The sequence below is a fragment of the Hyperoodon ampullatus genome, assembly GCF_949752795.1.
Source record: "Hyperoodon ampullatus genome assembly, chromosome: 4".
NCBI classification, from domain to species: domain Eukaryota; kingdom Metazoa; phylum Chordata; class Mammalia; order Artiodactyla; family Ziphiidae; genus Hyperoodon; species Hyperoodon ampullatus.
In genome coordinates this window covers 92,532,739-92,549,616 of record NC_136917.1, presented here as the reverse complement: position 1 = coordinate 92,549,616, position 16,878 = coordinate 92,532,739, and the positions used below count along the sequence as shown (strand labels likewise).

General features: G+C 37.6%; 1 protein-coding gene across 16 annotated transcripts in view; it reads left to right on the top strand.

Moving 5' to 3' along the window:
- PAM (peptidylglycine alpha-amidating monooxygenase) overlaps positions 1-16,878 on the top strand; it is a gene marked incomplete at its 3' end in the record, with an annotated part of 155,283 nt that overhangs the window by 57,328 nt on the left and 81,077 nt on the right. For all 16 annotated transcript variants that reach the window (XM_079703722.1, XM_079703721.1, XM_079703720.1 and 13 more), the window contains exons 5-6: positions 6,875-6,960; positions 8,477-8,560. In XM_079703722.1, the coding sequence (XP_079559848.1) occupies positions 6,875-6,960; positions 8,477-8,560 (170 nt within the window). The remainder of the gene's footprint in view (positions 1-6,874; positions 6,961-8,476; positions 8,561-16,878) is intronic.

Here is a 16,878-nt window from a genome sequence, read left to right as displayed (position 1 = left end):
CAGATTAAGTCTCATCCCTTCTTTCCCAGGCTTTTAAAGGAGGAGACAATTACTGCAACTAGGCACCAAGGGAAAGTGATAGCACCAGGACTGGAGCAAGCATAGCAATAGCACGATTTGTTGGACTCCATTTGTGCTTGCAGACTTAAGTCAAGGTGTAGCAGTTCTAAGTTCCCAGATTTGTTGGCTGAATATGAGCCATAACTGAGCAGATGCTCTTTGTGGCTTTTTGGAGTCAGTAGGGAAATGAGGTGCTGAAAACTAGGTGATTTAGATATTAAAAATTTATTCCTGCTCTCCATGAAAATATGGTGAATTTTAGGAGACCTTGGAAATTGAAATATCCATTTATCTATTCAATGAATACCTTTCTTTATTCTTACTGTAACAATCATTTTTTTAAAAATAATGAGTGGTTAGCTACTCAGAGTTTCAAGCTTTGAAAATCATAGTTTTGTTTATACACATTGTTTTGGCATTTGGAGTAATTCTGGAGCACTTTCTCTTTGTGAGGTGAGGTTGTATAGTTTTATGCACTTTCTATTCTGCTGAGCAGAGGACTTAGGGCTTAAGGCAACTTATGACTGCAAGCCCCAAGATTGTGTGTTCACAATACTGGGTGATTAAAGTGAATGGGCTTCTTCTGTATTACGTCTTGTACTTTGACGAAATCTATGCAGAGCTAAAATTATTGTTTTCAGTCTTATTAATTAATATTTGATTTGGAAACTATTTCTAATGATGCTTATGACCAGCTACTGTTTACAAATCTAAGGGGACTTCTACAGGTTGTTGAATCTTTTTTGAAAAGAGAATCCCAGCTGGTTAAATGAGGCTGTTTCCAACTGTTCTAACTTGGAATCATTCTCAAGCTAAAGCAATAGAGCTTTACCATCCTATGAAGCTTTAGCTAAGATCCCTTTCAACTGTTTCTATTTATTAACCACCTGCTGTGTCTTTTTTTTTTTTTTTTTTTTGCGGTACGCGGGCCTCTCACTGTTGTGGCCTCTCCCGCTGCGGAGCACAGGCTCCGGACGCGCAGGCTCAGCGGCCATGGCTCACGGGCTTAGTTGCTCCACGGCATGTGGGATCTTCCCGGACCGGAGCACGAACCCGTGTCCCCTGCATCGGCAGGCGGACTCTCAACTATTGTGCCACCAGGGAAGCCCTGCTGTGTCTTTTTAAATGCCACTGTCTTCACTGGGTTACAGATGCTGATGAGGGGAAAGAGAAAAGTAGCTAAAACATATAAATAAATAAACAAACAAACAAGTAAATAGAGAGAGAGAAAGAGAGAGAGAGAGAGGGAGATTGAGAGAGGGAGAGAGAGAGTCCTGTATGTGAGACACCCTGCTTGATTACTCATTTAAATGACTTTTTTTTTTAGGGTGATATCACTTTCCAGAAAAGTCTACAGCTTTGTTGCCTCCCTTATGATGATAATGATTCTTTGGTTGAGAATGGTATTTGCATACACTGCCATTATGCACCCTCTCCACATCCTAGCTACCTGTCATCCATACACTATACAGCAAGATTCACAGCATGTCTTCTGCAATCCCCTCTGTTTTTTCTGCCATCATGAAACTTTTAAAGTTTAACATACATAAATTCCTTGTCAGTATAAATAAGAGTAACACAGTCTCCAAAATCTGTGCTATCCCTTGTTCTAAGCACTATAAAATGTGTCTTTGAGTGTAGCAGCAAAGTTTAGACATGAATTACTGCTAGGTGAAAATTAATTGCATCCATTTCCTTTTTCTCCTTTAATATTGTAATAGATTCATATTATTATATTGCATATCTGAATGGTATAAAGAATCTTCATTAAAATATAGTTGGCATCTTGCTCTAACTTCTGGTCACCAATGATCATATTCCTTGTCTAAGTTTTAGGTGCCTGTAATAGAGGTGTTGATAGGAGTTCCTTAGCAACTGACCAATTCTTAGTGGACTAGTGTCAACTTTAATAAAATAGAATGGCATGGTTGTAACCGTTTTGAGAGTTTAAACAGAAACCAGCATTACATAATTTTGAACATTATTATTTTCTCACAAGACAAGTATTTATGTTAAATAGGATGGCAGTGTTATAGCACAGTGCTATAACATTTAATATAGAGCCAGAACTTTGAAATCAGAGCATCTTGGGTTCAAATCTCAGTTCTACTACTTGATAGTTGCAATAAACATTGGTCAAATTATTTAATCTGTATTGGTCTGTTTCCTCATCTATAAAATGGGGCTACTAATCCCACCTAATTGGACCATCACAAAGAGTAAGTGAGGGGATGTCAGTAATATGGTTGGTGCAGTGCCTGGCACATAGAAGTACTTAATAAATGGTAACTATTCTCTTTATTCATTTATTAATAAGATATTTATTAACCATCCACTCCGTACCAAGGGCATTCTTAGGCACTGAGAATTTGGTGTGAACAAAACAGATACACCTTCTGCTCTTGTGGACTTTAGAGCCTCTCTATGTTGGTGGAGAGGGGTAGGGTGGGGAGTAAGGATGATGCCTAGATATTGTGCTATTTTTCAGGCTGGTGCCTTTTAATCACCTCTCCTATTTAGCTTTCCCATTAAGTATCCTTCTAATTACTATGTTAATGCATACACATTGCATTGAAATTCACATAGGATTTGTCTGAATTGGGAAATGTGTTCTGTGGGTTTATAGAGCAGTTAATGAAATTTGAATACCTGACTCATGCTGGATGTAATTTTGAAAAGTAAGGACATTCCACATATGCCATTGATTTTTATGTGCGTTTCTTAAAGAAACTTTCTGACTTTGGATTAATTTTCCTGTGATTCTGTTAGATGCTTAATGCATTAAAATTGTAATTTAAGACTGTACAGACTTAACTTTAGGGCATGACAGTTTTATTAAAACAAGTTTTTTCAGACCAAAGAAGAAATGACTTATCAGTTCTGATTTTCTCTGAGTAACCTTGGGTTTTAACTAACCTTTCACAGATAGAACCAGAGGAGTACTCTAACAGTCAATCATGCTCTATTTGGATAATTCAAAATGACAGGCTAGCACTTTTCAGAGCTTGGCATAGTCTGGAAATATTCATGTCATCTGAATGGTTTCCCCATAGATTAGAGGTGAAAAGGTTCTATAGCAGAGGTCCAAGAATCCAGAGTAGTTTTATTTTCAAATGTTAATTCTCATCATTTTTGCTGTGAATACTAAGAAACCACTAGGGAGCTATGTGAATCTTTTCACAATTAATTGGCTTAATCTAGACAAGCCTTTAGGAGTAGCTGCTAGAATTATAAGAATGAGAAACCTGGTCGATGAGGCCTGAAATTACAAGAGCCGTTGATCAAGGGTTGCTTTGCTTCCTAGCCTTAATACTCTTTTTCTCAATAAGAATAGTAAAAATTCTCACTATTTTTACAAGACACTGTTTGGAAAGCCAACATATGCAATACTATCTTTATTCTGTTGGTCATTTTATGTGGAGAAAATGTGACACTGTTTCCATTTAAAATGGGAAATGGAAATTTGAAAATGAAAAGATGCGGCGAGTTTATCCAAATGTTCTTTGCCACTCCTTTATGTTATCCATTGTAGGACTCATTTCTCTTGGCCTCTTGTTTTTCCTCTTCACTTAGTCCTCTCACTCATTAAGTTTTAGAATGAGTTTCAATATCCCAGGTCCCTCCAGTGAGTCATCGTTTACTCAGCCTTGAGTTTTATATAATTTTTTTAAAATTATAAAACAGGATTTTAAAATCAAATCAGAGTTTGCTTTTGGAGCTCTTCTTTTACCAGACCAGTTGAGAGCATGAAACATTGTCTCTTCACAAATAAGAACTTATTTTATCTAAAATTTGATTTTAGAATTGCATACTCGAATTGCAACTTAGTTCAGGTATGAGAGTAATCATCAAAGCTGATCTTCATATAATACCATGAAGTCTCTGCCTGTAAGTCAGTCTCATGAATAGAGATATAGGGAGTGTGACAGCCAGAGCTTTGAATCATGGCTTGGCTGTGTGACCTTTTGAAAGTTATTTACAGTCTCTGAGCTTATTCAGCTGTAAAGTATAACCTACTTGCAATGTCTTGTGAAAGTGAGTATGAGCCGATTTGTATGGAATTCCAGGCAAATGATAATTCAAATTTATTGTCATTTAATATCTTTTTTAAATGTTATACTTGACAGTACAATAAAACTTAGGCCAATTCAATTATTTAAGTGTCTGTATATAAAAAGTTAAAAATGTATTTAGAGGGCTTCCCTGGTGGTGCAGTGGTTGAGAGTCCGCCTGCTGATGCAGGGGACACGGGTTTGTGCCCCGGTCCGGGAAGATCCCACATGCCGTGGAGCAGCTAGGCCCGTGAGCCATGGCCGCTGAGCCTGCGCGTCCGGAGCCTGTGCTCCCCAACAGGAGAGGCCACAACAGTGAGAGGCCCGTGTACCGCAAAAAAAAAAAAAAAAATGTATTTAGAAGTTAACTTCCCCAAACATTTCTTGAATATTTACTAAATGCCAGGCAGGGCTGTAGGTGCTGGGAGTACAGGGTGAAAGATATGACCCAAACCTCAAAGTCTACACAGTCTGGTTGGAGAGGAGATAAGCAAGCTGATACTTAGGACGTGTGCTATGGTTAAAGAATGCAAGTTGGGTGGGACGGGCATCAGAGAAAGCGTCCCTGAGGAGGAAGACTTGAAGTGAATCTTGAATGAGAAGGTGAGAACAAGGTTGTAAGGCAGAGAGTTGGAGAAGGGGTTTTCCAGAAAGAGAACAGTGGAGAAGAGAGAGGTTAGAAACTGGCAGCAACTTGGCATGACTGAAAAGTTTTTTTTTTTTTCTGGGGATATAATAGGGGCCCAGATCATAAAAGCCTCATGTGTTATACTACAATGTTTAGATTTTATTTTGGTATTATTTTTGGGAAGCATTTGAAAGAATTTGTGCCAGCAAATGACATAATCAAATATGTAGCTTAGAAAATTTTACTAAACCAGTTTTCTCTGTTATGTTTCATTCTGGTTCTTTCTAGCCATACACTGAATTGACTTTCATATCAGAGGAAGCAATTATCTTGTTTAACCTAAGACTGTCATCACATTGCTGTTAAGCACTTGTATATTTATGATCTTTGTCGAAAGCTATGAAAATTGCCATCAAGATCTTTAAATTTTAGTAGCTCATAGCAGTGAGATACCAAGTTCATCACATCTGACAATCTCGTTTCTTAAACTATTATAGCATGAGGCCAAGGAGGGAAATTATGCTTTTGTGTACTGTCCAATAGCCCAAGCTTCTTAGCACACTTGGCACAAGGATGTCACAGACATTTGTTCCAATGCACGCATCTCACATGCTAATGATTCTGCATCATAAGTATATCGTTTTTGACAGTGAACAGTAAGAAACCACTGGTTGATGTGCTTTACATTGCACATTACCCAATTTCTTTCTACAGCCTGATTTAGAGAAGCTAGAGCATTTGCTAAATAGAACGTTATAGGGACCTCCTGGTTCCTGGCCCTTTATTCAGATGAATAACTGTTGTCTGCACTTATTGCCTATCCTCTCCCACCATTTCTGGCTGTAAGCAGGAAGCATGTTAGGAGTCCCTGCAGAAGCTGCCACGGTCGGCCTTCACTTCCCTTCCAGGGCATGGGCAATGCACTTTTTCTCCTGTGTGAGCCAACCTCCCAGCCAAGAAGCTGTTTTTGTCCTTGTCCTTGACGGTCCTCAGACCTTTCAGATCTGCCTAAACTCCTGACTCTGACCTTGCTTGGTGCCAGTTTCTCAAAACACAAATATATAAAAGCAACATGAAAATGTCACCCAACAGTGTTTTGAACAAGTCAAATTATATAACAGAACCAGCTAAGAGATATAGTGTAATGGGGAAAAAATGTGTGGTTTGGAGTCAGACAGCTTACCATTTGTGAAATTGGATCTACCATAGATACCAACGTGCTAGTTACTGTGCTGGGTGCCTTACACGTATTACCACCACCACTCCCCATCAGAGAGGTTTCCACACAGAAACTGGGCCTTTGAGGGCTGATATACATGTCCAAGATACACAGCTATTAAGGGGAGGTTGTGGGATTCAACTCCAGATATGTCTTTCTGCCTGTGCTCCTTTGAGCATATAACACTGCCTCTCAACAGTGAGTCTTTAGATAAAGTAAATGTTTTGTTAAATAATGCAGAACGCTGGTATAGTGCTTTGAGGTTTATGAAGTGCTTTCATTTCTATATCATCTACTTTAGAGAACAACTCTGTGAAGTAAGTATAACTATCCCTGTTTTACAAGAGAGAAAACTGAAGCTCTGTAAGATTGAGTGACTTGAAACAATTTATAAATGGCATAACCAGTATTCATAAACTTTAAAAAAGCCACAAGAACCCTGTGAGTGGGATATACTTGTATTGTTCACCCTGCTAAGGGTAGGCACTATAAATGCCACCAATCCTCAAATGGGAAATGCGTATGATGTTTCTTTTAGTCCACTTCCAAATTTCCACTGCATTGGCTTTGGTTTACACACCCTTTGTGTAATGCTTACTTTTCTACCTGATTACATAGAGTGCATTCCAAGGATGGACATATTGAATTCAACTGTATATCTACCTCACAGGATTGTTTCACATCAGGCAACTAACAAACAAATCTCCCTTTATAGGTGCTTTTTCACATATAAAATTGTTCTTTGCTCCAGTGTCCCTTACAGTCTTAAAGCTGATATGACTATAATGATGGTATATTGATGTACTTTTCTTTACCTTGTTTTCAAATACCTCTCCCTCCCCACTCCTCCCATGGGAAGAGATTTATGCACTTTACTAATTGAATCTTCACTTATAGCTACTTTTTTTTCTTCAGGTTTTGTGATGAAGGAACCTGTACAGATAAAGCCAATATTCTATATGCCTGGGCAAGAAATGCTCCCCCAACCAGACTCCCCAAAGGTATACCTGAGGCCTCTTGGATAGCCTTATATTAAACTGCTTAGTTTTTGATTCCAAAGTACTTTTTATTATATGTTCTTTCCAACAGCTCTTGACCATGTTCTATGTTGCAATTTCACACTAAAAAGTACCCTTATTGCCTGCTTTATATTGAAAAGGTTTCATTTAGGTTGTTATTCTTTCTCTGCCTCTCTTTGATAAGTATTTGGCTCACACAACAGTTTAGATAGAATTAGAAAATAACGAGTATACCTCAAGCCACCTTTGGCCTGAGGCACATTGGTTCTTGACAGCAGGAGCATTTCACGAGCCAAGAGAGCTAGGAATGAAATAAATTGCCATTTCAGCAAACAGATTTTTAATCGTCCTGGAACCTGGGTATTTAATGTCATGCCAAACCTCAGCTGGCTTTCTGAATTCACCTCTAAACTGTCCATAGCTTCCAATGTGTGAGTGAATTACCGGACTCTCCTTTATTACCTGGATCTTTCTTAGTATCAAAGTGAATGTATAGTTCTGAAACAGAATAGGACTGCCGTGGTTTAGGGATGGAGGGATGGCATCTTGTGATGCCTCCCTAACTCATGCCTGCACTAATTTTTAAATTTTTTAATATTTTTAATCTTTTTATACAGTTTTAAATGTTGCTTTCTATTTATAGTTATTACAAAATATTGACTATATTCCATGCATTGTGCAGTACATCCTTGAGCCTCTCTTTCACCCAATAGTTTGATTTCTGTTTTGCTTTACTTCAAATGAGTGTCAGAGTTCTCGCTAGAGTTTACCAGGCAGCCACTATCAAACAAGTTTGGAAACTAATAGGGAGGTTTGTCATAGATTTGTTGATGTTTTTAAGATCCATTGGTAGAGAAGATTAAAAAAAATTTTTTTCTCTGTCTATAAATATTTTCTCTGTAGATTTTTTTTTTTAGCTTACTAGCAAACTGTACTAGCAGTAAGACTCTTAGGCACCCTTCAGATTCCAAAACTTTATTGACATTGTAATCTAGTAGGTAATTGGTTTCTTCAATGATATTTTTGCAGATACCTGTTTTTGTATGGGAAGAAAAACAATTTCCTGAGATGGTCCTAAGAAGTCTGTTTCCTATATTCAATCAGAAAATAAAAATGAATATGAGTATATACAAAACAAAATGAAATAATGGGTTTATGTATGTCTGTAATGTAATCAACAGGGACAGAATTTTGTTTTGTTTTGTTTTGTTCTGTTTCTTGAAAAATGAGTGAATTGTCCTCTTAAAGTGTAAGTGTTCACTCTGGTTCTGAAGTGGAGACTACGAATAGAATTCTATCAGAGCTTAGAGAAGGAATGATAGGTTATATCAGAGATTTTCATTGAATGTCTAGTTTATTTCCATTTTCATATAACATAATTTCATATATTATGTGCTATTTTCTTTTCTTTTGGATTTCATAGATCAGCAACCTTTGATTAGCTCTATTTAACTTCCATTTCTAAAATATTAATTTATCTTCTCTTGAATATCTTCAGGTGTTGGATTCAGAGTTGGAGGAGAGACTGGAAGCAAATACTTTGTACTACAAGTACACTATGGGGATATTAGTGCTTTTAGAGGTAAGTTTTGAAATGTTGGAACTAAGCTCAACTTCAATACTATATTGTTTAAAATATATATACTGTTTTCTATATAATAAAATGAAGAATTGACTACACCCTCTGCCCACTAGTAAACAGCTGCTCTTGTCTCTTGGAATTTGAGACTATTGAAGAAATGACTTTTATTTTGAAAGTTATAATCTCTTATGCACATATTCTCTTATGCATCCTACTGTGTGCTTTTTCTTATGCTGATTTCAGGGTTCTCTTCCTTTCCAATGTATTATCTTATCCACCGTCTCCTATTAAAAGATTCCTTCTTAGCAGCATTGTCAGAAAGAATAGGGACTAATAATTTATTTATATTACTAGAAGCAAGCCACTGGAGAGTCAGCATGTTTTGTTAACACAAAACGCTTAATTGATAATATATCTGATTGTAGTACTAATTATAATTTTTCATTATATAAATTCATTCTTTTTAAAAAAATTTTAAAAAGTTCTCAAATGCTCAGGTTCATATCAGTGGTTTATCTGTAATCCACACTTGCCACTTCATCTGTTGCCCACTGCACGGATGCGTGGACCCCACCCACTCCATAGAGGCTGCTGAACACTGCCCTAGACACTTGCTGGTCTACCCATATTACCATGCACTTTGTTTAAGTGCTCCTTTTCTTATCATAGAATCATTGACATGAGGAAAGGGCCCTGTTCCCAAGGCTACCAAGACTGGGCTTATTATTCCTTCTGCTGCATTTAGTCAAACTCCAACTGCATTCCAGGTTCACACTTTGGTGTTCACAGGAGTGTAAATATTAAGCAGTCTTCTTCTTGGCTTCTCAGCCTTTCTACTTTGTCTTGCTGACTTCTACATGTTTTCTTGAGTTCTCTAACACTATTTTTCTACTAACTAACCTAATACATTTTGCTCTCTAGATGCATTAGCTTTCTGTCCAGCAACTAAGTTTAGAAGTACATATCCATCTCTGCCTATGAAATATCCTCTGGGGCCTTTGCTAAGAGCACCCCATGCTGAAAGTTTCCATAGGTTCTCAGCATTCAGGACTGGGACAATAAATGCAGTCTTCCTCTGGAAAAGGACGTTAGAAAGAATAAATTTATGTCAACTATACTCCAATAAAATTTTTTTTAAAAAGAATAAATTTATATAATGAAAAATTATAATTAGTACTACAATCAGATATATTATCGATTAAACAAGCTCCTGTGGACCAGCTCATGAACCTAACTTCCAAGTAAAACCTGATATTTTATAAAAAATATGCTTTGAGTTATGTATAAATAGCTTTCCATTTTTGGAACAGGACCTAAAATCTTAAGTTGTTAATTGTAGTGCTGAGCCAAGGTTTTGTTGAAAACAGAGGAATAAATAATGTTCATGTTTGAGAAACAAAGACACAAATTATCTGCTCTAAAAATTTACCATGTTGGTTTCAGGGGAACAGGCAGATTCTAAGACTGCTGACTTCCAAAGCATTGACAAGACTATTATTTTCCCAAAGAAACAAGGAAGGCTTTCCCCAATTACCACAACTAAAGTAGCTGGTAGTGTCCACACATACAGGACCCCACCCCTACTCTCCATCCTTCTATAGAACCCTAGACTTGACTTTTCAGCCTAATTCCTCTGAGCTTTGTAGTACCTCCTAACAGATACAGTACTGATACCCCAGGGGAAATGGATGATACATATAATATGCTAGTTTTTAAAACATATTACTGTAATAATTTAATTTAAATTAACTTCTTACCGATGAGGAATTAATTTTATTTTATAATTTATGTCTAATATGGGGTAATTAAAAAGTATTGATATTTAATATATAAATATATAGTTATTATTTACTATAAGAGACTGATTAGAAACTTTCTTACTAATTTTTCATTTTTCACTTTTTTGAGAACCATTTTTCTAAAAGAAGGTGCATATGAGGTCGGACCTATAATTCATAGATCTTATGATAATGTAATAAAAATGTAAACAAAAAATTTCACCCATATAATTCTTTCAGTAGCATTAGATACTATCTTGTGCCTTAAACTATACATGGCTTAGAATAGTAAGTAAACACGCGGGAAAATATCAGATCTCACTAAAACAACGGGAGAGCATTTTGCGTTTACTTAATTGGGTGTGAGTGGAGATTGAGTTATAAAACCCAGGACTGCCAGGGCTTAGATGAATATGCTAGTTTGGGGAGCTTTGTGAATTAGTGCAGTGTTTTAGAAAGCAACTTTATCATATTATATACATTTTATATAAAACATTAAAATCTTGCTCTAGGCTTTCATCCTAAACTAAAGGAAGGGTTTTGTTGGATTTTTTGGTTGGTTTGTTTTCTAATGAGCTACCTACCCACAGTTATTTATATACCATTAACTAGTAATATGAAAACCTGGAAAGTTAACAAACGTCCCTTAATAGGGGACTAATTAAATAAATGGTATAACAACAAAAATAGCAAATCATAAAATTTTGTACAGACTACATAAAACCGTATGTATGCTTGTATGTTTTGAAGGATTATAAGGAACAAGGAATAAAAAGAAACAGTCAATAAGCATGAGAGACAGGATCATGTGATTATTTTTCCTTTACAATGTTGTAACATTCTCTTCATGTTTTTAAATTCCACAAATATAAGCACTATGTTAAATACCTGCCAGTACCTGCCAGTTTGTGCACTGCATTCCCACTCATACCCTCCTGACAAAAAAGAGTTAAAGTAAATCTCTATGTGCCTGACTAACTATAAGAAGTGACTTATACTTTAAAAAGGTTCTATATTGTGATCACACACTTATCTCCAGATGAACCTAGAAGTGGAATTATAACATATCTTTTAATGATTAAAAATGCATTATAGATATGTTATATATATATTATATATATATACATAATCATCTTAGTGTTAGAGAAGATTTGAACTTCACAGTATTAGAACTATTAATGACATTTTTAAGAATATAAATTATAAATCAGAAGCAGATTAACACTATGAGGAAATCACTGCACTCTATTGAAAAGTGGGAAAATGTTTGGCTTAAGGGTATGAGCATTTTTCCACATAGGGAAGGTTTTAGAGAGTTGAGAAGCCTAGGACTTCTCTATAATAAAGCATCAACAGTGAAGGTAAAATATCTTCTCAAATTTGTTGGAATGTGATAAAGTATCAGCGAGAACATAACCTGAAGCCAGCTGGTTATATCTTGGACTGGGAGGCCTAGTAGTAGGAAAAGATAGGTCTGTGGAATACCCAAAATATTTGTTTTGTTTTGGTTGTTGTTTGTTTTGGAAATTGAGCAGAATGTGAAACTGTAAAGTGTCATTTCAAAGGAACCAACTTTATTAAATGCCATGTCAATCATAATGTCAGACCTGGGCTAGTGCTGGGTATACTGATCTTCTTGCCCAAAGGAGTATAGTACATTCTAGCAGGAGAGACAAACACAGGAACAGTGCGTCTAAAGGCAGTAATAGAAACACACCCCAGATATGGAGGCCGTGGAGAGGTGGAGCAGAACAGGTCTGCCTGGAAGGGCAGTGGGACGTTGTCTGGGAAAGGCTTCTTAGAAGATGAAACCATTGCAAAGATTTGAATGGTGATCAGGAGACAGCAGATAAGTGGGAGCAGGGGGAAGACGTGTTCCCGACGAAGTAGAAGTATGTGCATGGCCATGGGGGAGTGAAAAGCCTCATGTCCGCAAGGAACTCTTGGTGATTTGGCCTTACTGGAGTGTGAAATGCAAAGGGGTAAGTGGCAAGAAAGGAGAAGAAAGCTGAAAGGTGGGGACCAGACCATACAGATCTGTGTTAGGACTTTATTCTGAAAGCACCCAGAGTGCTTATCAGCAGTAACCTGATCAGATTTTCACTTCAGTCCTAGGCTTGAGTGCATGGGAAAGCTACCAGCCTTATGAAGAAAGATTGGGGTGTTAGGAGGCCAGGGCGAGCCTGGAAGGCGTTCTGGAAGGCCAGAATGAGTTCTTTTTTATTTTATTTTATTTATTTTTGTGGTACGCGGGCCTCTCACTGTGTGGCCTCTCCTGTTGCGGAGCACAGGCTCCGGATGTGCAGGCCCAGCGGCCATGGCTCACGGGCCCAGCCGCTCCGCGGCATGTGGGATCTTCCTGGACCGGTGCACAAACCCGTGTCCCCTGCATCGGCAGGCGGACTCTCAGCCACTGCGCCACCAGGGAAGCCCTGAGTTCTTTTTTAAATGTAAGCTTTATAACTTTTTATAAATTAATATTCTGTGGAAAACAGAATATAACCCAATTAGAAATGTGTGTCCCGTATAAGCATAGTATTTGGTTACATGATTAAACTCTAAGACCAGGTGACCTGACAATGGCACTTGCTAATTTTGTTATCCTCACCAAGTTTCTAAACTTCTCTGCCCTCCTCATCTATAAAATGGGATCATAATGGTTCCTATAAAGTTATCTAAGCACTCGATATTAGCTACTATCATATAGTTCCCGTAAAAGGCTTTAAAGTGATATAAATTACCCTAAATGCAACCTTTTGCCATAGTTGCCCATAATATAAAGAATATGTTGGTTACTTTTCAAGGGTGTCAAAGTTTCTTGTTATGTTTAGACACAGAACTGTATTTATGTCTGTCACGTTGCCAGTGGACTTTTCCTAGTTATGCTCTGTTTCCTGTTCTCCACAGACTTTTTCATTATTCATAGTTCAGTTATACAGAGATAAACTGTAAGACCAAGTTCCTGACCTTAAGGAAATTAGAATAGCAGGAACTAGAGATTCTACCTGGTCCTCTTTCTTTCTTTCTTTCTTCCTTCCTTCCTTCTTTCTTTCTTTCTTTCTTTTTTCTTTCTTTCATTGCCAAATTTTTTCTATAAAGTTTTATTCCATAGAGAAAATTCTGCTGAGATTGTTGCAGAAATTTGTCACTTTTCTTCTAGATGTTTTGGCCCAGGGGAATCAAGAAAAGTGGCCTCTTCTTTACAGAGTTTCTGTCATTAGCTTACTAGTCTCCAACAGTAACTCATTTCTCAAATTAGAAAACTCTTGCACTCACCAACTGAAGTTTGGAGCTGATATCTTAAAAAGGAGGCAAGAATTTCTTCCCAAGTGCATAATCTCTGTCTTTGAGTTGGCAAAATTTCCATGCTATAAACTATTTACTGTCCTTAAGCTCTTGGTGCATATAAGAAAACTAACAGGTATTATCAAGGATACAGATCTCACACACACACACACACACACACACACACACACACACACACACATCCAGAGCTTGCTTCTACTCCTTCATCACAGCCCTCAAAGTACACCTACATTTTAGCATGTTCCTGGGAGTACAGCTAAACAATTCATTTTCCTTAGAGTGAGTGTTTAATACTTATATTCTAAATGAGATGAATGAAACCGAGGGATCCTGTTTTTGGCTCTCCATTATGTAAGGCTGAGCTGTAAGAGGTTTCATCTCCAAATTTCTGGGGTTATATTAGTAAAATCAGATCACAAAATTCTAGTTAGAACGCTTAAAGAACAAATCATTTTCAGTAGCCAAGTTTTCCAGAAAGCTAAGGTTTTAACACTCTAAGTACTATAGCCTTCAAACATTTTGGACAGAAATCTTTCCCAAATATATAATGCGTCTCATGAAATTAAAATAGGTGCAGATGTTAAATACCTAACGCTGTGCCCAACACAGAGCAGACTGGCAATAAATGTTAGTTGTCTTCCTTATCCCTTTCTCCCTTTCCTTCATAATTTTGGGATATCATTCGGGATATCAGCTACTGCACAATTATTTCCCTCCAAATTTTAGGAGTAGATAGAGTTTTTTCATCTTACTGGGCTTGTTGCCTTCTTCTATCTGCTTCTCTCTATTTTATGTAACTTCTTCTGTTGTCAAGCTACCACTTCAACTCATTTTAATTCAAAAAGAGCAGCGCATGGAGGCAAAGATGAGTAAGAACAGAAGTTTGCCTTCATCCAATGGGGGCAATTGAAAATAAAACAGTAACTGTAATTACATGAGCCAGTACAGTCTGTGCAGTAAGAGAGGGGGTTGAGAAGCAAACAAGACCACACCTAGTTTAGAAAAAGATTTCATGTCGCCAGATTGATTTCCTACAGGCATCCTTCTGCCTTGTAGTAAATTGATGATATGGAATCTAGGCAGCTAAATTTCATATACTTGTTTATAAATTTAGGGTAAACAGACTCTGAACTGAAACCCTTAGAGGGAACTTTTTGAATAAAATCATGGAAACACAAGTGCTTGGACTTGGTAACCTTCAGATTTGATTTCTTCTTGCCCTCCTGTGTTGTTCCATCCTGGCTATGATCCGTTTTGGTGTGGCTTCTGAATAGCTTAGTTCCAGACAGGTGGGTCTTACTAGACATAGGTCATGCATTCGTGAAATGCGTGCTCCACACTTGTACACGTACACACACAAGGGGCTCCTTCCTCGCCACCACTGAAGGAGTAGTAGGGTGAGCATGAGGGAAGGGGAGACAGTGGCAGGCAGAAGGGAAAACTGAGGACTCTGGAGGAATTCTAATCCCACTGTGACTCCTGCTGCATGTCTGCCTCTTACAAGACTCTGCCGGGAAGCTATGCAAAAAGCTTTGAAATTGTGGGCCAGGGAAGAATCTCTTGCTAATGCATTTTTGAACAAGGTGGAGCATAGATCAGTGGCAGGGCAGCTACACTTCAAATTATTTCATTCCAGTATAAAGCAGACTACTCTGACTTCAGTGTAATCGTTAGAGGTGCTCTTGACTCCCTGATGCCTGATTACAGAGAGAGTGGGAAACTGGTGGAATATTGCTTCCTGTTGCTGCCTGTGTTGTCTTTTCTAAATCTGTTGAAGTAGCTTCCTCCTGCATGCTTTCCAGGGAGATATATACCAAGCCTGCTTTTACTCTCTCCTCTGCAAAGTGAGGGATGCTATGGATCAGGGTATTTAAACCCAGGTATTTTCAGGTGTTCTGGATTACTTTCCATGTTGAAGAATCTCCTTTGAAATTCCAAACGTGGAGGGTGTTATTAATGATTCCCCTCCCCCAGGGAGATGCCTGAAAGCCGTTGAGTCTCTACACTAAAGGACACAGAGGTGGCACCTTTCTAGCATTCAGCCTGGCCTTCTCTGAATAAGACCCTGACATGCACACATTCCAGCAAGCCTAATCCCTTCCGGCATATAGAAGTTTAGTTCTCAACATGATATTTTGTTCCAGGGAACACATAATGTTTCCAAGTTCAACTCCAGGGACAGCAGCCCTGGGGTCCCAGGAAGGGTTCACTTGACCTCAGTTTCCCTTTTCTCTCCAAGGCTCAGATACCTGTGCTATGCAGCAAGTCTCCTTTCTTGCTTCCCCACCTCCCACTTTCTATTTGTCTCATATTCCTTGATGTAGGGGCACAGACTTTTATTCACGTGCTTTGGGACAGATGCAATTTGGAATTAAGAACTTTAAACCTTTTTGAAAGGTTTTCAAGTACATAAATCATATATTACATTATATCACCTCTGGGCATCTGAGACACTACCCCTAATCAAATATGCTAATATTCCTTTAGCAAAACGTTCAAATGGTCACACCACAAGGGATAAGGACAGATGCAAGTAGCATCACATTCATTCAGATCAGATTTTGCTGCCAAACACTATGAAAAAAAACTTTAGGCTTCCAAAGCTTTTCAGGTTTCAGAATTGCAAATAGTTCTGGTATGGGAACAAAGAAACCTGTTCCTTAATACTTGAGTTAATTGGTTAAAATACTAACAAGGATTGGAGGACTCTGGATATATCTGAATATTTTCCCATTAAAATAATCTCTCCCAAACTTTATTTTTCATTTTGTGGAAAATACAAAAAGCCATTAAAAAGAAAAGTACCAAAGTTACTCACAATACCTAACTATTTAAAAATCTATAATATGAGGTGACAGTTGCATATGATCTGTGAATATACTAAAAAACCATTGAATTGTACACTTTAAAGGGGTGAATTGTAACGTATGTAAATTATAACTCAGTAAAGCTATTGAAGAAAAGGTGTATGGATTCAAAAGAAAAAAAATCTATAATATACCTTCTTCAATCCCATCTTCCTTCTACACCAACCCCAACCCCAGGTAACTGAATTTACATCTGCCAGGTTTTCATATGCTTATCCCAGCATTTCTATATACACACAGAAAGCACAGATATGTATGTATATCTGCACTGCTTTTCTTTTTTGGACAAAATTCAGATCACACTCTCCACAGATCTGCATCTCCTGTTGTTTTTAGTTTAACAGAGTACTCTGGGAATATTTCTAAG